The sequence below is a fragment of the Myxocyprinus asiaticus genome, chromosome 24 (genome assembly GCF_019703515.2).
Source record: "Myxocyprinus asiaticus isolate MX2 ecotype Aquarium Trade chromosome 24, UBuf_Myxa_2, whole genome shotgun sequence".
Taxonomy (NCBI): domain Eukaryota; kingdom Metazoa; phylum Chordata; class Actinopteri; order Cypriniformes; family Catostomidae; genus Myxocyprinus; species Myxocyprinus asiaticus.
In genome coordinates this window covers 16,443,920-16,466,974 of record NC_059367.1, presented here as the reverse complement: position 1 = coordinate 16,466,974, position 23,055 = coordinate 16,443,920, and the positions used below count along the sequence as shown (strand labels likewise).

Sequence of the window (23,055 nt, the reverse complement as noted above, 5' to 3'; positions counted from 1 at the left end):
TTTTATATTTTTAGCTGCAGTGCTTTAATTAGCTGACAGCGGAGTATGTCTTTGCATGATACAAAAAAAGTTTGCATCTTGAAATCATCCCCTTTAAAACAAAACCACAAAAAGCCATTTAGACCACTACAACCACATTTACACGGATGTCCTTAGTCATTCAGACAGCATGTCAAATTAAAAATAGTCAATCTTTTAAAAACCTGCATTGAGAACACTGCATTCTGTTTGATTCCTTGGCAAGATGTCTTCTGTAAATGCCCCCTAAGAAACACATCTGATCATGGGCAAAACCAACCTGATTATAAAGAGGTAATTCGTGACTGATTAGTCAGGCAACTGACTAAAAATTGAAAATATGTAGTTTGCACATAATAATGGGAGGGTCAAAGGTCAAATGCTTGAGTATAGTAGAGTGTACAAAAACAGCAGATACAGGAGTTACTGCCACACTGTGCTACATTTGGAAAATTCTGCTTCAAGATACAGAGCGGACAGCAGAACTGCTTTCTGCAGACTTTCACAACACTGAGAGTTCATGAATTAATAAAGGATTTGGCACTACATTAAGGAAATTCAAATCCAATTCCACCCTAAGCCTGTGATTTTAGACTTCCTCTACTGGAGTTGAAAATCTGATATGCTTGTCATTCACGTTCTTCAAAAGCGAGGACCACAACTGCCTATGGAGATGAAAGTGCACAAGGGGATGCAGCTCAGTGGATGGAGTGCATGAAACCTTAGGTTCAATCCCTATCATCTCCAAAAGGAACTTGGGGTCGGTGGTGTGGTGTAGTGGTTAAGGCTCAGAACTGGCAAATGCAAGGTTGCTGGATCGATCGGTACATGGAGGACCATGAGATATCACCAATGTGTCTTAAAGGGATAGTACACCCAAAAATGAAAATTCCCTTATCATTGAATCACCCTCATTCCATCACAGATGTGTATGACTTTCTGTCTTCTGCAGAACACAAATATTTTTAAAAGAATATCTCAGCTCTGTAGGTCCTTACTATACAAGTGAATGCTGACCAGACCTTTGAAGCTCCAACAATCACATAAAGGCAGCATAAAAGTAATCCATACAACTCCAGTGGTTTAATCCATGTCTTCAGAAGCATTATGATAGGTTTGGGTGAGAAACAGATCAAAATGTAAGTCCTTTTTACTATAAACTCTCCACAAAGATATGCAGAAAGAATGCGATTCACCAAAAACACAAGAAGAGTGCTTAGGAAAGTGAATGTGGAGAATCTATAGTAAAAAAGGACTTAAATATTGATCTTACCCACACAAATTATATCACTTCTGAAGAGAGATTTAACCATTTGAGTCTTATGATTACTTTTATGATGATGTTATGTGCTTTTTGGAGCTTCAAAGGTCTGGTCACCATTCACTTGCATGGACCTGCATAGCTGAAATACTCTTCTAAAAATCTTCGTTTGTTCCAGGGGGATTGTTTTTGTAATAAGTTCATGGAGCAGAGCTATGGCGAAAAAACTGCAACTTCAAGGTGCATCTGTGTTTATATTGCACTAATACAGGTGCATCTCAATAAATTAGAATGTCGTGGAAAAGTTCATTTATTTCAGTAATTCAACTCAAATTGTGAAACTCGTGTATTAAATAAATTCAATGCACACAGACTGAAGTAGTTTAAGTCTTTGGTTCTTTTAATTGTGATGATTTTGGCTCACATTTAACAAAAACCCACCAATTCACTATCTCAAAAAATTAGAATACATCATAAGACCAATAAAAAAAAACATTTTTAGTGAATTGTTGGCCTTCAGGAAAGTATGTTCATTTACTGTATATGTACTCAATACTTGGTAGGGGCTCCTTTTGCTTTAATTACTGCCTCAATTCGGCGTGGCATGGAGGTGATCAGTTTGTGGCACTGCTGAGGTGGTATGGAAGCCCAGGTTTCTTTGACAGTGGCCTTCAGCTCACCTGCATTTTTTGGTCTCTTGTTTCTCATTTTCCTCTTGACAATACCCCATAGATTCTCTATGGGGTTCAGGTCTGGTGAGTTTGCTGGCCAGTCAAGCACACCAACACCATGGTCATTTAACCAACTTTTGGTGCTTTTGGCAGTGTGGGCAGGTGCCAAATCCTGCTGAAAAATGAAATCAGCATCTTTAAAAAGCTGGTCAGCAGAAGGAAGCATGAAGTGCTCCAAAATTTCTTGGTAAACGGGTGCAGTGACTTTGGTTTTCAAAAAACACAATGGACCAACACCAGCAGATGACATTGCACCCCAAATCATCACAGACTGTGGAAACTTAACACTGGACTTCAAGCAACTTGGGCTATGAGCTTCTCCACCCTTCCTCCAGACTCTAGGACCTTGGTTTCCAAATGAAATACAAAACTTGCTCTCATCTGAAAAGAGGACTTTGGACCACTGGGCAACAGTCCAGTTCTTCTTCTCCTTAGCCCAGGTAAGACGCCTCTGACGTTGTCTGTGGTTCAGGAGTGGCTTAACAAGAGGAATACGACAACTGTAGCCAAATTCCTTGAAATGTCTGTGTGTGGTGGCTCTTGATGCCTTGACCCCAGCCTCAGTCCATTCCTTGTGAAGTTCATCCAAATTCTTGAATCGATTTTGCTTAACAGTCATAAGGCTGCGGTTCTCTCGGTTGGTTGTGCATCTTTTTCTTCCACACTTTTTCCTTCCACTCAACTTTCTGTTAACATGCTTGGATACAGCACTCTGTGAACAGCCAGCTTCTTTGGCAATGAATGTTTGTGGCTTACCCTCCTTGTGAAGGGTGTCAATGATTGTCTTCTGGAAAACTGTCAGATCAGCAGTCTTCCCCATGATTGTGTAGCCTAGTGAACCAAACTGAGAGACCATTTTGAAGGCTCAGGAAACCTTTGCAGGTGTTTTGAGTTGATTAGCTGATTGGCATGTCACCATATTCTAATTTTTTGAGATAGTGAATTGGTGGGTTTTTGTTAAATGTGAGCCAAAATCATCACAATTAAAAGAACCAAAGACTTAAACTACTTCAGTCTGTGTGCATTGAATTTATTTAATACACGAGTTTCATGATTTGAGTTGAATTACTTTTAACTTTTCCACGACATTCTAATTTATTGAGATGCACCTGTATATATGACACTTAGCGACATAGATGCAGCACCATGCAAAAACAATCATACTCAGTTACTGATTTTATTGTAAAAATGCACTAAATCACAACCAGCTATAATTAATTTATTTCACAAGTGAAATAAATGAAAAAGGGGATTTTTGAGATAAAGCGGGTAATATTAGGTTGGTCATATGATCTCAATAGGCATCGTTCATGAATGTGTGCCCAGCACCATATGTAGAAAAAAGCAGCTTTTAAAGCAAATAGACCATAGTCTATTTTTTACTTGCTTTTACTTTTCTAAATTTCTATGTTTATAAAACTGAACACAAGGCTTACCTCCTTCCATATCCTCCGGCCAGTTGCGTGAACTGCTGGCGGGCGAGTTGGGAGAGGTGTAGTACTCGCCCCCTGGGCTGGTGTCTATATCGTCCTCCATGGATCCTGACTTGTGTCTCTTACTTCTGTGTCAGTAAAAGAGTAATAGGAGGGGGGAGAGAGGGGGCAGAAGAGAAAGAATAAATAATGGAGAAAAGCATTGTTTATTCCAACCGCATTTCTTCAAACATTTAACATAATTCATCACGTGTAACACACACACCCTCACACACTGTCTGGCCGTGGCTTATGGATGTCCCCCAGCCCTGCTTTTCCCAAGCACTCAGCAACATAGAGCAGATTGCCAACATTCTCCTTTTGTTTTAGCTTTGCAGTGCGTTAAATGGAAAATAAAAGCATTAATCAGGACTGGGGCTTTGGCCAACCACAAATGCAAATAAATCAAATAAACTGCCCTCAGCTGAGCAGCAGACCTGAATAAGGGGCTTTATATACTGTGTACAGTATATTCACTCACTCATTATTCTCAGGTGCATGTAAGGATGTAATTCTGTGATGATTTTAAACAGTGTTGTGCTCGGCTGAGGAGCGTTTTTTTTCCTGACACATCAGTGACAAATTTCATGTCAGCGAAGCAAACAACTTTAGCTCAAAAGGTGTTTGGCTCTCTCTGTCTAATTCTGCAAATATAGCAATTGTGAAAGCTGAAATGTGTGATTTCTGCACCACTAGCATCAACAAACAGAATTGCAATAATAATGATTGTTTTCAAACTGGTTTCTTGAACAGTCCCCAATGGTCGCACAAACAGTTAATTCCGCCCCTAACTCATCCCATTTGTTGAGCCAGTGTTGCTGTGTTGGGATGGTCAGGATGCTTAAAGAAACAGTATAATGTTTTAATAGCACCACAGATTCAAAGTCTTTCACTTTCATTAAAATCAATCTACAAATGGCTTACTTATAGTTTTTTTCTGCATATTAAGGAGAAAGTATTTTAACATAAAAAAATTATACACTTGAGCTTTAACAGCCAGCATTTATCATGGCAAAATGCTGACAGGTGCATTTGAAACTCTCAAAGCCTTGCCTAACCACCCTGAAATCTCAAGTGCCGCATCCTTGTTTCGCTCCTCAGATTCAGCCAGGTTCTGATAAGCAGGCCAAACCGACTCTGGTTTGGACCAATCAGCAACTGCAGCAGTTTCAATCATGGCAACAAAGAGGACCACCAAACTCAAAACAACAGCTGGAGGACAAAAGTCTACATGTAGCCGCTCGCTGTAACTTCTGGTATTGAGGTAGTAAGGTTGAATGCCCCTGCAGCTTTGGTTGCAGCCAAACTGCAAGCTATATCAACATTAAAAGAACACTCAGAACCGTTTACTGCAGCAGGAACGTGACAACAAATGTGGCTAAAGCTATAATGCTATAAAGCTGTAATCCTTGTTTTAATCCGAGAGAATTCTGCGTTGAACAAACAGATGTTGCTTCATTTTCGTGTCCTTTTCATTCTTTTTCAAACCACAAAAAGGCATTCCTGCTGAAAAGAACAGCTTAGACCAGCATGCATTTTTATGTAGGTTTTGGCTGGTTTAAGCTAGTTTGGTGCTAGCTGGTGGACCAGCATAATCATGCTTTTCACCTATAAAAAATGCTGGTCAACCAGCATGATCTTCCTAATGAAGCTAGTTAAAAAGCCTTGTGGGGACACCAGCACACCAGCAACCCATGAAGGGGACCAGCATCCAAAACACAACATATGCTGGTATTTTTAGCGGGGATGCAGACATACATAGCATGGTGGTGACTTTCCATTTACTTCGATTGTTTTGAGCTAAAGATACTTTCTATCCCCTAAACATACCCCTAAATCTGACCATGTATTTTTACATTAAGACATAATTTAATACGTTTATTAACCTGTTTTCGATTTGAACTATCCATGTGGGGACTGGACACACACACACTCACACAGGTTAGATTTAATCACTGTCAAAAGTAGCTCAAGGACACAGTGCCTTTGACAAGAGGATTTATGCATGCTGCAGCCAGATGTGTGGTTGTGTGTGAGCAAGCATGCATGCAGGTTTAGTGTAAATTTGCATGCGTGTGTACAGTAGGCATGTGAGTACTGACCCACTAGAGGAGGTGCTGGGTAGGGTTCTTCTCATTCCTACACCTGAAGGGTTCAAATCGTAAGCAAGATGCCCTTGCAGCTCTCCGAGAGAGAAGTTCGGCCCTGTGCCCGTCACCACCGGTGCTGCACACACACAGAATTCAAGATAAGAACATAACAGTAAACAAAAAATAAGTACATAAAGAGTCAGTCATTAAAAAAAAAAAAAAAAAAAATTAACCATTGCAATTTTAAGCTTAAAGCTGAAGTGTTTAAACATTTTTTTTTTTTTAAATATTTTTTTCCTTTCCTAGCATATGCAGACAACTTTAGTATGCTTCTACAGTAAGACATTCATAGGAAAATTTGTCTAAAGAAAGTGTGCTTATTGTGGCTCTTATTGGGGCAGGACTATCTGTTTGGGGAGTGTTCAGGAAACCTGTACATTTTATTAAAACAGATATACAGTTTATGAAAACAATAATTATTTTTGCAACTCTGTTTGGTGACGCTAGTGGCGCAAAAATTCCACACTTAAGCTTAAACACTAACAAAAGTACCTTGGTATTTTTATGGGGTTTTTTATGTTATGGTAACATGGTAATACCATGGTATTCTTTGCAATTTTTTGGAGTACCATAGTATATAAGTCATTCAGGTAGTCAGTACTCAGTATTCAGTACCATGGTCTATATCGTGCCATTGCATGCCTATGTTCACTTTTCTGCTACAAATACTTTGTGTGTTTGATTGTACATTGATGGGTTGGTCTATATGGACAAGGCTGTATTGTATATGTTTAGCTATCTCTGACTGTTTTATAAGCAAATACAGTGTGGGAAAAATGTGCCTGTTGTTCCAGCATGTACAGTATGACTATTCCCTCCACATGGATTTATATTAAAAAAGTGTGAACGCTTATTTTCAATGTTATGTAGGATTAAATCTGGCCTGGTTTGAGCACGCTGGTAAATTGCTTATAAAACTAGTAAGCATGCAGTGATGCTTACATTTTCTTTATTGGTTTAATTATGTATTCTGGGAAAAGTGGGTCAACGAAGGGTTTGGCGTTTAGAGAAAACTAGCATGTCTCTTAAGACATATGCATAATCATTAAACAGTCTCAAATTAGATCAATAAACACATTATCCTGTATATGTCATCCCAAAGCCTCCTGGGGCCAGATAATGAGAACTTGTCTAAAATTACTAAAAAAGTCTTTCTAAGCATTCATGTCTCTATTGGTAAACCACTGTCAACAAGCATGAAACCACAACATATTGTTTCTTCCTCAAACAGATGCATTGTCGCTGTTATGATGACAATAGAGTATTCAAACATAAAGAATAAGGCATTTTATTTAGATCGGGCCAGCTGACAGATGAATTATGAATGCTTTTATACATGTTTTTCATTCACAATCCATCAATCCTTTTTTTAACAAGTAAAACACTGTGATCACACACAGGTGTGAGGTGGAATATACAGCAATCTCGTTAGGGCACTTATCTAGTTACCAGACAACAGGACAAGCAAGAAAATAATTTCAGCTATATACAATCAGTTATGTTGGACAGACTGGCAGCAATCCTTCCCTTCTAAAGAGGTATGGTCAGACCTGACATGAATCAGCTGTGAAAAGTTTCAATTGTGTCTAATATAAGGACAAGGCTGTGTGGGAGACAGGAGGGGACAGTTAAGGTGCAAGGAGAAGAAAAAAAGACAACTAACTCAGATGTTGCATATGTGGCCGAACAAATGCTAAAATAAATCATACCTCCCATTGCTGCTTGAGAAAGCAGAAAAAACATTCTAGGAGAGTGCATCTGAACCAAGCATGCTCGGTTGTGTGCGCGCAATACAATGTTATATAAAAACAGCAGTGTAGCATTTTGTCACGCTTAGGGTGACCAGTCCCAATAATTCACTAAGAAATGTAAATGTGTCCTGGATTTTGAACAAGAGGTCAAGGTTTGGCTAGTTAGCCCCTGCTGGTAGATGCCGTCATTACACCATTTGACTACAAAAAGCTCCTTTCTCCACTGACAGCCAATAGTTATGCATTTAGACAAAATAATTTTTTTGCAAGCCTTACATAAATCACAAATATTAGCATAGCAGATGTTTTTTGTTTTTTTGGAGGTCATATAAAATAAAAATGTAATAAAATTGAATAAAAATGTATATAATTTAGTTTAAAAAAATGCAGTTTAGTTTTTTTTTTTTTTTTGTTGCTTTGAAGTGCAAAAATATACACAACAGATTTTCTTCATATATATATATATATATATATATATATATATATATATATATATATATATATATATATATATATATTTTATTTTTTTTTCCTCCCCTTTTCTCCCCAATTTGGAATGCCCAATTCCCAATGCGCTCTAGGTCCTCGTGGTGGCGTAGTGACTCGCTTCAATCCGGGTGGCGGAGGACGAAACTCAGTTGCCTCTGCGTCTGAGGCCGTCAATCCACGCATCTTATCACGTGGCTTGTTGAGCGCGTTACCACGGAAACACAGCGCACGTGGAGGCTTCACGCTGTTCTGTGGCATCCACGCACAAGTCACCACATGCCCCACCGAGAGCGAGAACCACATTATAGTGACCATGAGGAGGTTACCCCATGTTACTCTATCCTCCCTAGCAACCGGGCCAATTTGGTTGCTTAGGAGACCTGGCGGGAATCACTCAGCACATCCTGGATTTGAACTCGCAACTCCAGGGGTGGTAGTCAGCATCAATACTTGCTGAGCTACCCAGGCCCCCAGATTTACTTCATATTTTTAGTTGTAAAAATAGTAGTACATTCAGTCGATTAAAATTTTGAATCATGATTAATCGCATAATTTATTTTAATTGCAATACAATTTTGAATTGTGATTAATCGCATATTTTTTTTTGTAGTTAATCGTGATTAAATCGCATTTGAAAATGCTGCAATTTGATTTCAGCATCAAATTTGACACCATATATACTTCCTGTCAAAATGCATTTATTTCCAATGCATTAAACTTTTTTAATTAATCGCATGCATTAATGCGTTAATTCTGACAGGTCTAAAATACCTAATCTTTTGGACATTTTTCCCCCATTTACCTCATAAGAATGAATAGATATGGTAACAGGGCTTTGCTTTCCCCCACGAGTGTGCAGGGCCTCTTCACCGACTATATAAGCGAAGATGGCAGATTATTTTATTTTTTTATCTTTCTAATTTTTCCAGGGGGTCCTGCGCCAATCGAACAACTGCCTTTGAGATGAATGGGCAAGCTGACAGATGGCTAATGGATGAGACAGTGAGCTCAGTGTTAAATGGGACAGGTGGGCCATATATAATACAAATCAAGCTGAACTTCATTCAGGATATGACACAAATTGCTTTGAACTAAGACAATTAGTTGCATATTTAGTTATCTATTTAGCTGGCATTCTTCGGTCATTTCTGAGGTAATTTATTTGATTAGAAAAGATAAACAGACATGTATCCCAAAGACAGCAAAAGCATATTACAAAAATAACTGACGGAATCTCACTTCTTGATACTTGCACCAACTCTGTTACACTGAAGACTCCCGAAGTTACAAAGCTCTCTTGAAACTCTGGAGCATCTGTAAAACAAAAGAAAACATGGAATAAATGATAGACTAATAATTCAATTTAGTTTTAATTTGCAAGTGTCAGAGTAAATGTAAATACAGTATAAATGTATTACATGAGGGGAATTTGGGGGCATAATGAATTACTAATGGGAAGTTTTTGATAATATTTTAAATAGTTGTCACTGGCATTGACAAACACACAAGTACTACAAGAACCACAAGCTATCCCATCATACTCATAATCCTCCCAAAAGATGGACAAGACTGACACACTGTTCAAAATATCATCATCTACACCCAGTCTTGCCAAGCTGTTGTTCAACTAGTTTACAGTATTTAATCGTCCAGCTGGTTTCCCAGTTGACAAGTGCCCAAAACCTCTCTAAAACCAGTGCTAAGACCAGCAAACCATCTTAGGCTGGTTTAAGATGTTTTTGTCAGCAGGCCAAGACACCAACCAGGTCCAAGACACACAACATTTGGCTCATATCTAGTGAATTTCAGAGACAGACATTTATTCACATGTGATACAGAGAAACTGGTGCCTTTTCAGACCAGCTCTGTTGAAACAGCCCTGTGGATTGGAGTGTGACATAAACTGGGCAGAGAGAGAGAGGAAGAGATGTCTGTGGGTGTGGGTTTGTGTATGTAGGTTGCGTTGGGTAAACAGGATGTTTGTATAGTGCAGGAGAGAACGCTTACAGGACCGCACTGCACTGTACAAATTCTGCAGTGTATGCATGTTTACTGCATGTATTCCTGTATGCGTGGTTGTAAGTATAATCCTGTTTGTGTGTACACATGTGCTCTCTTACCCATGGTGGCTGCTCGACTGTCCTCCTGATCTGAACCGATGCCTGTGCGAGGACTGCTGCTCTGTTCTGCCTCTGAGAAAGAGAGAAAGATAGAGATTGAGTGAGAGAGATAGGAAGGGAGAGATAAGTCCCCACTCAGCATATTTTCTTAATAGATATAGAAAGGCGAAGGGGCCTGCAGTGTTCAGGTCAATGTTCTACTTTTGCACAGTAATGCCAAACACACAGTAGTTAATTAAAGGGATAGTTAACCCAAAATTTTTTATTTTCTCATCATATACTCACCCTCATGCCATCCCAGATGTGTATGACTTTCTTCTGCTGAACACAAATTAAGATTTTTAGAAGAATATTTCAGCTCTGTAGATCATTACAAAGCAAGTGAATGGGTACCAAAATTTGAAAGCTCCAAAACAATATAAAGGCAGCTTAAAAGTAATCCATACGACTCCAGTGGTTCAATCCATATCTTCTGATATCTTCTCATATCATCTTGCATTATGATATATGTGTGTGAGAAACAGATCAATATTTAATCCTATTTTACTATCAATCTCCACTTTCACATTCTTCTTCTTTTGTTGTTTTTGGCAATTCACATTTTTCATGCATATCGCCACCTACTGGGCAGGGAGGATAATTTATAGTAATAAAAAGGACTTATATATCATATTGCTTCTGAAGATATAGATTTAACCAATGAAGTCTTATGGATTACTTTTATGCTGCCTATATGTGCTTTTTGGAGTTTAAATTTTGGTACTCATTCACTTGCATTGTATGGACCTACAGAGCTGAGATATTCTTTGAAATCTTTTGTGTTCTGCAGAAGAATGAAAGTCATACACATCTGGGATGGTATGAGGGTGAGTAAATGATGAGAGAATTCCAAATTTTTAATAGCTTTTTAAATGAGGTATTATTACGTTTCACCAGGGTTTTCAACCAGGGATCTGTGGACCACTGGGGGCCCCTGAAGGCACTCCAGGAGGTCCGTAATGAAGATATATAAAATAAATAGAACTTTTTAAACTTTTTCTTTGTTTTAATCAGATAAGATTTACTTTAATAAATGATAGTAAATATTTATATAAATGTGCCAGTTAAGCTATTACAGCAAATGTTTCGCTGTAGTCTCTGGAAAGGTATAAATAAATAAATAAATAAATGAGAATAGGCTACTCTACTAACTTTCTAACTTTTTAATGATCTGCTTAACATCATATAATGTAATTAATGTTCTTTAAGATAGTTATTATAAAGTGTTGCCAAGAAAATATCGTTTTTATTTTAAGGGCCCCTGAGTTCTGTAAATGTTGAAACTCTATAACCCTGATCAATTACAATATAATTTCGTTAGATAATAATGTGATACAGCAAGACTAATGCAGAAACTACTAATTTTTAAAATAATCTGTTGAATATAATGAAATATAATGAATACAAAATATTACATGCAAATACAAAACACACAAACAACATTCTATAACTATGCACTGATTCTATTATAGATGTACTTAGATATTTTGAGTTATTGCAATCATATGCAAACTGCTGCTGCATTTATTCAAGACTCTGAGTTTTGGAGATGTGGTTGATCATGACAGCGATAGCTTTCGTAATCTGACATAAGAACATGTTTCTGCATAAACAGCAGAGAGGAAGCGAATACTCGGTATGTTTTATATAAAACACTCATAGGTTACTGATACAGGCTTACGCACTCTGATAGCCAACAAGGGCTTTGCCAAATGGCTCATAAGCCTCGTAAATGAGAAACACACTGTACAAAGTGCACCAAAACCATTCAAATATTCTCTTTTGTTTCAACTTGTTTGGCAAGGTCGAGCATAATCTCACTGAACCCTCTTCACAGGCAGAGCACAATAAGATTATATTGCCAAAGTGTAAACTTACTGAAGCGACACAATAATGACAAAACAACCTAATCCAAGCATCAAGCCTTCCCATTTGTGCGTGTTCCAGCTCTTTACCACATGTATGTAAGGGGAAAAAGCAGATAAACACATAAAATAAATTTGAGTCAAGAAGCAGTAGAGGATTTTCTCAATACGGAATGAAAGAATGGCAGGGTTACCGCAAGGACTCTGGCAGGCGTTCAAAGAAAAGACCATAAAAAAGCTCAAGCTGGATAAATAAATAAGAACGCTCCCTATCAGATGGGCTGCACGCCACTACTAGTTCAAAGCCGAGGAGAGTCCGACCGGCTGCACACGTCTGAATGCAACGCTTCATTACGACTCTCACACTCTTTATGGCCTGCAGGACTCTTAAGCCGACCACAAACTACTGCTCATGACACACATACAGCGCATGCAAACACAGGCAGCGGCAACATTACAGCGATGCTCGACCAGAGCACTGCACTTATATCATTTTTTCCAATAGTTAGTACGTTAATATCATGGCTGTTCTTTGATGTGCCCGCTTGGTTTAATTTTTGCCTGCCACAAAATATTAGATGTTTGCATAAAGGGATAGCTCACCCAAAAAGGAAAATATTGTCATAATTGAATCACATGTCATTCCAAACCTGTATGACTTTCACATACTGAAATTTATGTTGTTATTCACTTAAATATTTGCCTTTAAAATCTTTCTTGACAGCCGTAGTCACCATTCACTTTCTTGCTGAAAAGAGCAGCTTGAACATTCTATTATAAAGAACTCTTTTTGTGTTCCACAGGAGAAAAAGTCATACTGGTTTTTAAAGAGAAAATGGTGAACTATTCCTTTAAAAACCCTACATATCTTTTCAAACATTTCAAAGGAGGGCCATTTGCTTGTTGATGTTTTGAATATGAAAAATTGTAGAGGTCTACAACAGTAGGAGACAGATGGATACTGACAGGTCTGGACGCCGTTCCAGAGGAGCAATGTTTGAAAGTGCAGCAAATTATAAAAAATAAGAAACAACCCAACACAAAAGCATAAACAAACATGTCTGTCATTGCAGTGATTTTGTGCAGGCCAGGATGATTAGCATTGCCAGCTACACAGAGGGACTCACTCCAGTTTCCCCTCTCTTTCGGCTTTTCTCTTCCGTGATTGTCTTCAGTGTCCAATACATTCCTGCCAAAAGCTGCAGTGGTTTCTAGGCAAGCAGCCTTCAGACCGAAGGAACCAGGAAGGAAAAATAAAAGTGTCAGTTTGAGGGAGATACTGGCACCAAACACCTCAGTGTTAAAAATGGCCCATGAAGCTGAGGACACCAAAAAATTAATGAGAGGAATTGCTTCTGAACTCAACCAAGAGGTCTGCATTTCATTGTTTCATACATAAACCTATGATCAAAGAAGTAGAAATGCAGATGGAAAATATGATGCAATAATATGCGCTTGAACAACATCCATTTTCTCTCGGCCAATGGAGTAAATGTACGCCATTTTGTAAAGAGATTTTTCAAAAAGCTACACAAAACAAAATAATACAATCCTAAAAATGTCCTATTTGTGCATATTCTAGATCTGTCAAACTGTTGTAAGGAAAACACGAAGATAACATGCAACATACGTAAATAAGAGAGGAATTTCTTCTGATCACAACCAAGAACTCCTTGCTTATCTTTTCATACAAAAAGTAGAAATGCAGATGTAAATTTGCAAAATTGTTCCAGTGCACTGAAACAATTGCTCCCTAAAAATTCCCAGAATGCACTGTAAAAACCAAGGAGCTTCGTTGCTCACTACGTTCCCTTACCGGAAACATCCTCATGTCTTCTGAAGTCTTTGAAGTCGTAAGAAGACGAGCACAAGCGTAAAACTATGAAGTCAAAGCCTTATTTCCTCTTTAAAAAGATGCTGTTTGTAATATCTTTTCATCTTTTCTTTTTCATGACCATGAAAGGAAAACAATCTTTTAAATACAGTATAATAGTTGTTAAAAGAAGGTTAAAAATACACTATATTTTTGATTCTTTAATTAATGCAATTTATCTTTCATAATAACACAGTACCTTTGGATATCTTCAATGAAAATGCATGACAGTTTCATTTATACAGCGATTTTTTGTTGATTAATACCAGATGCGCAAGCAGGTAATTGAGTCATAAGTGTCCCTATGTTCAGTGGATGAACACCCTTGCCAGTACCTGAAGTTGTGTTCGAATATACTGATTAACAACACAGGAAGCTAGGGAGCTGATTGAGACGCACCGATTGTCTATTTTCTCTCCATGTACAAAGAACGAGTACAACATTTTGGAAAGCGATTTTTCAAAAAGCGTCACAATAATAACAAATCAACTTAATCTAATCATTAAACCCTTCTATTTGTCTGTGATCCAGCTCTTTGTCACATGGCTGTAAAGAAATAACACAAATAACATTTACAACATAAATAGGAGAGCAATTGCTAATGAACCCAATCAAGAGGTCCACATTGTATATTTTCATACATAAACCCGAGAACAAAAAGTAGAAACGCAGTTGGAAAATATGATGCAAAAAAAGTGCTTGAACATAGTCCATTTTCTTTCGGTGTATGAAGTAAATGTATGCCATTTTATCCAGCCATTTCTCAATAAACAACAGAATAATGACAAAACAACCTAATCCATACATAAAACATTCCCATTTGTGCATATTCCCGCTCTTTGTCACCCAAAACTAAGGGGAAAATGCAGTAACATACACAACATAAACAAACAAGGAATTGCCTTTGAGCTCAACCAAGAGCTCCATATTCCATTTTTCATACATGAACAAAAAATTTTCATACAACAACAAACAGTACATTGACTTGATAACAAAAAATGTAAATATTTTTATTTGCCTAGTAGACGCTTTTATCTAAAGCAACTTGCAATGCATTCAAGTATACATTTTATCAGTTCATGTGTTCCTTAGGAATCAAACCAATGAACTAGCCGTTGCTAGTGCAATGCTCTACCAGTAACGGGAACAGAGCTACAGAAACAAGTCTACTTTCTCAAGTAGAAATACAGATGGAAAATATGTAGTAATATATGCTTGAACAATGTCTGTTTTCTCTGTTTATGAAGTAAACGTCTGACATTTTGGGAAAGGCTTTCTCAAAATCAAAATTCCATTCTAGAAACTTTTAGTAGGTTTCCTTCAAAAGTCACGATGGAAAATCAGAATACAACCTGACGTGTGATCTGGACACGCATTAGTCTAGTTGATTAGTAACCCAATAAATATTCTCTGATCTATCAAGAGGATAGCTTCCCTCTCCTTCAACAAAACCATATTTTTTCTTGTGTCGAAATTGTGCTTTGTGTAATATCTTTAGCTTCTTCATGATTTAATGGCCCCCAGCGTAATTACTTTTCATCCTTGTTTTCCATACTAAAACTGTCACTGCAGTAAAAGTGAGGTTACTTTTAGTGAACGTTGTTGCTATTTCTTTTCGTGCAAGTTAAATTTCTAGCCAGGAATCATTCATCGACATTTTTTTTTTTTTTGGCAGACATTTCACGAGCAGAAAGGAGTTTGCCATTGGCAGCCATTTTAGATTGCACTTTCAGCTCTCTCTCTATCTCCATCTCTCACACTAACTCTATCCCTCCCTCTTTCTCTCAAGATAGAACACAACAAAGTATAAGTAACCCTACTGAAGGGCACCAGCATGCCCTGTGCAAACTCACTTTGTTCAGGGCAAAAGAGAGGAAGAGAGAAACAGAGAGGCAAATGGCCGCTACAAAATAGTTGGCAGAGACAGAGAGGATTCCAAAAGTTGGAGTGGGCAGAGTGTGAAAGTCAGAGAGAAAGAGAGAGTGAGAGAAAGTTTGAGCTGTGGAAATGACCTTATGTAAAAGACATTCCTATGCACTGCCTCAACTATTAGAGTGACTAACAGCTAAATAACAACATGAGGTATTACACAGTCATGGCAGGAAGAGTGAGTGAACTTTCACTCTTTTGGACCCGCAAGAAAATAAACCTTAACTGCAGTTGAGTTTAGAATGTCTGCAGAACTTTCCTCCACAAATCCTGCACATCGGCACACAGAAACTCAATTCCAAACACTCCAAATCCACCAAATTCCTCATGGGCTGAATTATTAGACTTTCAAATACACAACTCTTTTTTGTTATTAACAATTTGTATTGATTCCATTCATAAGACAAACAAACACAACATAAAATACAGAATCAATAAATTAAACCCCTCCCCTGGAACAGCCCCCACCCCCACACGACACAAACACGCACTACAGTGGTCACCAACAATTAGAACATTAAAAAAAAAAAAAGTATACTTTCAAAAAACAACAAGAATGCACATACACATCTAAACTACAAATCCCTTTCCACTGCCCCTCCCCGAGAACCCTCCAAAAAAGCCAAATATCCACCCCACTTCCTATCAAACAAATCCCATTTTCCCAGCCTTCTAAAAATCACCTCCTCAAATGCTGCCACCAAATGTCTGAGACCGAATGCATAATAATAAATCAAAATCTTGGGTAGACCTAGCCCACCTTTGTCAATCGGCCTATGTAACTTATTGAAATGTAATCTGGGACACTTACCATTCCAAATGAAGGACTTCGCTATGCTATCAATTTACTTGAAATTAGAGAGGGGGACATCTTCAGGGAGAGACTGTAGCAGGTAGTTGAATTTTGGAATACAATTAATTTTAATAACATTAACCTTCCCAATCATAGAAAAATGTAATGAAGCCCACCTGCCCACATCGCTCGAAAACCTTTTTATTAAGGGGTCAAAATTAACACAGATTTGCTGGGAATAAAATGCCCAAATACTTAATGCCGTTTGGGCCACTGGAAGGCACCCGGCTGAAAAACCAATACTGGGCAGTACGCTGTCAGAGCCAAAGCTTTGGATTTAGACCAATTGACTCTGTTTCCTGAGAACTTAGAAAAGGTATTAATAACTCTGTGGAGGCAAGGCATAGATCTAGTGGGGTCGGAGACGAATAATAAAATATCATCTGAGTAAAGCAAAAGCTTATGCGCCACACCTCCCGCCACCACCCCTGGAAAAACATCTTTCTTTCTTATTGCAGTTGCTAATGGTTCCAGGGCAAGACAGAACAATACTGGGGAAAGAGGGCAACCCTGCCGGGTGTCCCTGTGCAGAGTAAAATAATCTGAAATTAATCCATTTGTTTGTACCGCCGCTACAGGGTGTCTATAAAGTAACTTAATCCATCCAATAAAAGTATTCCCGAACCCGTATATTTCCAAAATCTTAAAAAGATAATCCCATTCTACCATATCAAATGCCTTTTTGGCATCAAGTGAGATGGCAGCGACCGGTGTCTGATCATTCGCCCTGACCACATGATATTGATGAAACGCCTAATCAGAATCAGAATCAGAATCAGAATGAGCTTTATTGCCAAGTATGCTTACACATACAAGGAATCCGTCTTGGTGACAGGAGCTTCCAGTGTACAAAAATACAAAAACAATACAAAAACAGCAGCAAAACATAGATAATAATAAAAAATAAAAAATAATTATACACATACATACAGACACACACATACATACAAACATACACACATACACATGGGTAGTGCAAATCTAATACAATCTGTTATGTACAGTGTAAATACAAATCTGTTGTGTACAGTGCAAATGTTTTTTTGTTTTTTTCTCTCAGAGGAATGAAATGGCAGAAGAGGTTGGATGTGCTGGATAAATATAAAAAACACTAAACTGTGTATTGCACATAGTTATTGCTCATGGGGCAATTTAACTGTTCATGAGATGGACAGCCTGAGGGAAAAAACTGTTCCTGTGCCTGACGGTTCTGGTGCTCAGAGCTCTGAAGCGTCGGCCAGAAGGCAACAGTTCAAAAAGGTAGTGGGCAGGGTGAGTGGGGTCCAGAGTGATTTTTCCAGCATTTTTCCTCACTCTGGAAGTGTATAGTTCTTGAAGGGGGGGGGGGGGCAGGGGGCAACCAATAATCCTCTCAGCAGTCCGAACTGTCCTTTGTAGTCTTCTGATGTCTGATTTCGTAGCTGAACCAAACCAGACTGAAGTCCAATACGATCGACGTATTACAAAAAGATCCTCCAAGTCAGCAACGACCTTCGTCAGCATTGCCGATACGTTCAGCAATTCTCGCCTAATTTCTTTCACCTCTCCAGCCAAATCAACTCCCTGGCTTGAGGCCTCCGAAGGGGCATCAGCTTAAGCACGTAAGTGTAATTTAATGTCTCCAGAGCACGAGGATTTTTGAATTCTTTGACATATTGTCTTCCTAGAACAGTTATGGATCAGGATGTATCGAATCTCACCGGTTTATGACACAAAAAGTATCAAAACTAGCAAAGTTCACTACGTTCACACGTCCGAACCTCGCATGGCGTCACGTGACTCAAAAACAGAATCTTGATACAAAAGCTCTATTGCAAAATCTGGCAATAGTACTTCTGCTATACTGTTTATAATGCTGTAGATTTGTGTGGGCAAGATTGCTTTATGTTCCTTATACATAAAAACAATAAGAAACATTGATTAATGTTAAAATACAGAGTGGGATGCATCTCAGACAAATCAAGATGGTGTTGTTACAGGAGGTTAGTTGTGTACTTGCCACATTAACAGATAGACAGTACGCAGATAAAATAATATGTGCTTACTGTATATTAGCTATTTGACAATCATTTTTAATGTAGCTCATACAATCAAAATTTAGAGTCAGAACTATCTGTCTTATGATATATCTGTTTTTGAGTGTTTAGATTTTAACTTGCATTACATAATGTAAAGCTGGTTTTGAGCGGATACCAGAATTATAATTCATATGTTGTGAATAACAATCTTTTGGTTTCCAAATAAAAAGAGACAATAATCAAATGAGATGAAGTACATTTAATTTGTACAGTATATACAATAGGTCACTGGATTACCCATAAACAGGCATAACCACATAATAATTCAAATATAAACCATTTTGAAATTACATTTCTAGCAAAAACAACTATATCACGAAATATTCAAAAAATAAAGTACCATGTCTCCCTACATTTCCCACTATTTTTCTTTCTGTATCACTCTAGCTGTGTTCTATAAGACATACACTATGCACTCAGGCATCTACTGTATACATTTTCAAAGTGTATTACTGTCCCAAATGGAACACTAACAATTTATTACTATACGGAACCATATGCTGTTTTCGGCTGACGCAAGTGACACTTCATCCGCACATGATGTGCTGCCACTAGCTTTAGCGCATCAGCCAAACTCAACACTTAATAAGTTCAACACTTATCTCTCAAATACAGCACATATTCACACAGTGTTGTGTGATGCAAAAGAATTCAACTCAAATTTGTAAGAAGCTGTCTTCACAGAAGTTTAGCTAGTTTCCACATTCACAATTAATTACAACTGTTTTGTCATGCCAGCATCGCGGCCAGGTAACCCCACCCCTTCTGCTGCGCAAGCAGCGACCACTGAGTACATGAAGTGTCCAGTGTTACACACTCTGTTTTTCTTTTCTGGTTGAAGTATATAATCCGGGTACTTGCAGTGCACTTCTTTTTGTTGCATTTTCTGTGTGAATATACTACTTGCACTACTTAAACTACAAAATAGCGTAGAATAGTGAAGTATGTGATTTGGGAAGCACCTTCTTTCATTTCCTCCATCTCTCTCTTCATCTCTCAAGATCATTTTCACAGATCTGATTTCATTGCTGATCTGTTTTCTGCTGAAGGCCAAACAGTAAATGCAAATCTCTATAAAAATCTCTCTTTCCTGTTCTGTCTGCTTCTCTTTTTCTCTCTCTGGTGAGTGTGAGAGCTGTCGGGTTAAGAGTTATTGATCCTGACCATCACTGTCTGAGTCACCCAATAAGACTTTAACATTTAGAGAAGAACCAAAGGAGAATGTCAGATTGAGAAGGAGTGATTTTAAAAGAAACAGTGAGAGAAACAGAAAGAGAGGCATTGGGAGGGGTTTCTTTGCTTATTCAGAAGTCTGGTGAACTGCACTGACCCCCAGGCCTTCATGGATATGAATCTACTGAAAACTTTTAATGGTTAATCTTAATATCTTACAAACATCAGTGTTCGGCTAAATTCATTGCAGACCCTATCAATGGGATGGAGCCAGGTTAAAACAGAGGCAGAGCACAAAAGTGTCAAGCGCTACTGAAGGAAAATTTCTGTTTGACAAATATTTGGGGAATCAGGAATCTCACACCCAACAGGAGAGTATAGGGAAGTACAAAACTACATATTTTCAAAATCGACAAGTCAGTGGGTTGTCTGAATGACTAGTCGATTAATCGGCCCTAATCTTGTGCGACCCCGCGTCCACATGTGTGGATGTTGTATTTTTGCTTCACTATACGCAATGCATAATTTAAATGAATAAAAACTGACTGAATACTGTTCACAAAACTCTTGACTGTCATTTAAAGGTTAACTTCTGCCGCACAGAGTCACGTGACACAAAAGCATACTGTCAATTTCCTTGAAATGATGTCTACATATGTAAACACTGGCACCACATTTCCTCAAAAGTAGAAAAAACATTTTAGAATTATTTTAATAACTTTCAACTCTAACACATCTGTGGGTCATTTAGCTTCATTTTAATATACATTTTGTTATGTTTATTTTTGTTATCTCTGTGCAATACGATTCTATTCATTAACATTAGCAAATGCATTCCTATATATTTACTGTGCATTTTCACATCGAGATAAATGGGTTCATCCAAAAGCTGAACATTTTTGTTTTAGAGGCTTTATATGGAGTTAGGATGAAAATAAGATGCATTTTGAACTGTTCTCAGACCAGTGCAGACAGACAGCATTCACTAATGTCATTCACTAAATAGTGAGCAAGGGATCAAGGGAGCATTTTATAGCTTTCTATGCAGCTAAGTGCATTCAATCCTAAAATCCAACCAAAAGTTCAGTTTCAGGCCGCAGATGATGTTTGGACCACTCAAAATGTTTGGCAGACATGGGACAATGGTAATCAGTACATAGATTCAGAATTTTATAATGCTACATTTTATTTTAACATGGTTGGCAGTGATTGGATGATGCTGGACTTTACTTTGAATAAGAATTATTTATTCAGCTTTTCAAAAAATCGTTTGTGGACTTACATTTTTTTTTTGCTTGTATATTAGGTGCTACTAGTTACAAATCAAAAAGGGAAATGGAAAATGCACACAGCAGTCACGCTCAGATCTCAGGAGGCTAAGGAAGCCCTATATTATTTGGCTGGATTTGGGATGATTTGACTACAATTGGACCCAATTGCTTCTTAGGGAGCGTTTACATAAAAGAAGCATAATGAAAATCCGTGGAATTAATCAGAACGTGATGTGACAAAACTGCTAAAGTCATCTGTCTTTGTGTATGACTGAAGTGATGCTGTTTTTAAGGGGATGAATTTAAAGACGTAATACTAAAGCACAGCATGCTGTCACCGTGATATTTAAAGCATCACCGCTAAAAAAATATAAAAACAAATACTTATATAAAAATCTACAGTAAATAAACTAGTCAACCTTACTTAAAGACTAGATGGTTGTTGGACAACTAGTCAACCAATGTGACCCATCCCAATAGAAAAGGTTGGAGAAACATGAAGGGCTCAGAGAAAGTGAACAAGAGTGTAGTGTACACTACAAGAGTTAGGAAAAAAGAGAGATAAAATGAGGAAGAGAGAGAGAGAGAGAGAGGGATTGTCAACTCTTAAATCTTTCCGCGAAGTTGCTGAGGTAAGCAGAACAGGGTCGATGCCGCAAAGCTGTCGTTTAATGAAGGAAGCCTTTACTTTTATATGGTCCAACACACTGGTGTCCTATATAGAGTCAGAGAGAGAAGTAGAGAAGATGGAAGGATGGTAACAGTCCCATTTATAAAAACAAATGGTTATTCTCTCAATAATACATTACACAAAACAAATGCAAAAAAAAAACCCCTTCCAAATCTAGATCTGCAGAGCAAAGATATGGAGACAGGATGAATGAAAAATAATGAAAAAGGAATCAAATAATGTAAACAGAACTAGGGGTCTTGACGGTCAGCTAGTCGACCAATCATTCAACAAGTGACTAGTCATTTAGTGGTCGACAAGTTTTATACTTTTTCCTTTTTTAGTTTTGGTAGTTTCAGCGGCAGTGCTTTAATCAATATGCTGACAATTTGCACGATACAACCAACATGGATTATGTCTTTAAATTCTATCCTTGTAGCACTGCCACTACAGAAATACACATGCAGTCAGATGTCTTTGGCAACTTCGTTGTGACCTGTGCTGTTTTTGAGCACCTCGTGCAATGAGCATAGCATTTTTAAGACACGGTGTCTAGTAAAAATAGCTCGTAATAGATCGATCTGTTTTTGACGGGCTTCCTTAAAAGGTGAAGTATGTAATTGATTTTCTATTAGCACACCGAACGGAATTACAAAAATAAATTATGTTTTCAAACAACCTTTGCCAATACCCCTACACCCCAAAAAAAGGTAATAAATGTTTAATTTTTTAATGAACAAGACCACTATAACATCTACACACCGGACAGAAAGCATGGCAGAGGAATCAGGTTGTCCGATAACGTCGCCGAATTGAACATCAGCTAGGTGAGCATGGGATCCAGCACATGAAGTAGGATGGTTCTTCTGGTAATTAGTAAGTGGAATGATACATATTCAGAGTATCTAATGAATTTATCTGGAGCTTGACAGTAATGAGCTAACTTGTGTGGCAATACCTTGAGTGTAGCTTACCTGATGAGAAGCAACTCTGCAAGTTTGGTGTCTCCATCGATCCCCCCAAAATTCCCTCAAAGTCCTCCTCCTGTAACTGCGACATTAATGTTCTCTGGTTTTACTCCGTTCTTTGTCTCTGCGTCTTTTTAGCAAGACTTCAAATTTTGGCTTTAACATCTGAAGACAAAGCTAAATTTATTTTGTTGTGTACACTTCTGCCATGGATGTTCATATTCTCCCGGCTGAACAGCTTACTAAAAGTAGCCATGCCCCAAACTCACGGTATTGGTTGAGCTAGAAAGGGATGGGTGTGTCTAAGCAGGTCAATCAGAATATAAACATCAATGTTTTGATAG

The 23,055-nt window shown here is 38.0% G+C and overlaps 1 protein-coding gene across 4 annotated transcripts in view; it reads right to left on the bottom strand.

Annotated features, from left to right (window-relative positions):
- The window catches only part of LOC127415271 (nuclear factor 1 C-type-like), a 153,008-nt gene that overhangs the window by 40,626 nt on the left and 89,327 nt on the right, over positions 1–23,055 (bottom strand). For all 4 annotated transcript variants that reach the window (XM_051653960.1, XM_051653958.1, XM_051653962.1 and 1 more), the window contains exons 3-6: positions 9,993–10,064; positions 9,112–9,186; positions 5,585–5,708; positions 3,447–3,571 (exon numbers count right to left, since the gene is read on the bottom strand). In XM_051653960.1, coding sequence (XP_051509920.1) covers positions 3,447–3,571; positions 5,585–5,708; positions 9,112–9,186; positions 9,993–10,064 — 396 coding nt within the window. The remainder of the gene's footprint in view (positions 1–3,446; positions 3,572–5,584; positions 5,709–9,111; positions 9,187–9,992; positions 10,065–23,055) is intronic.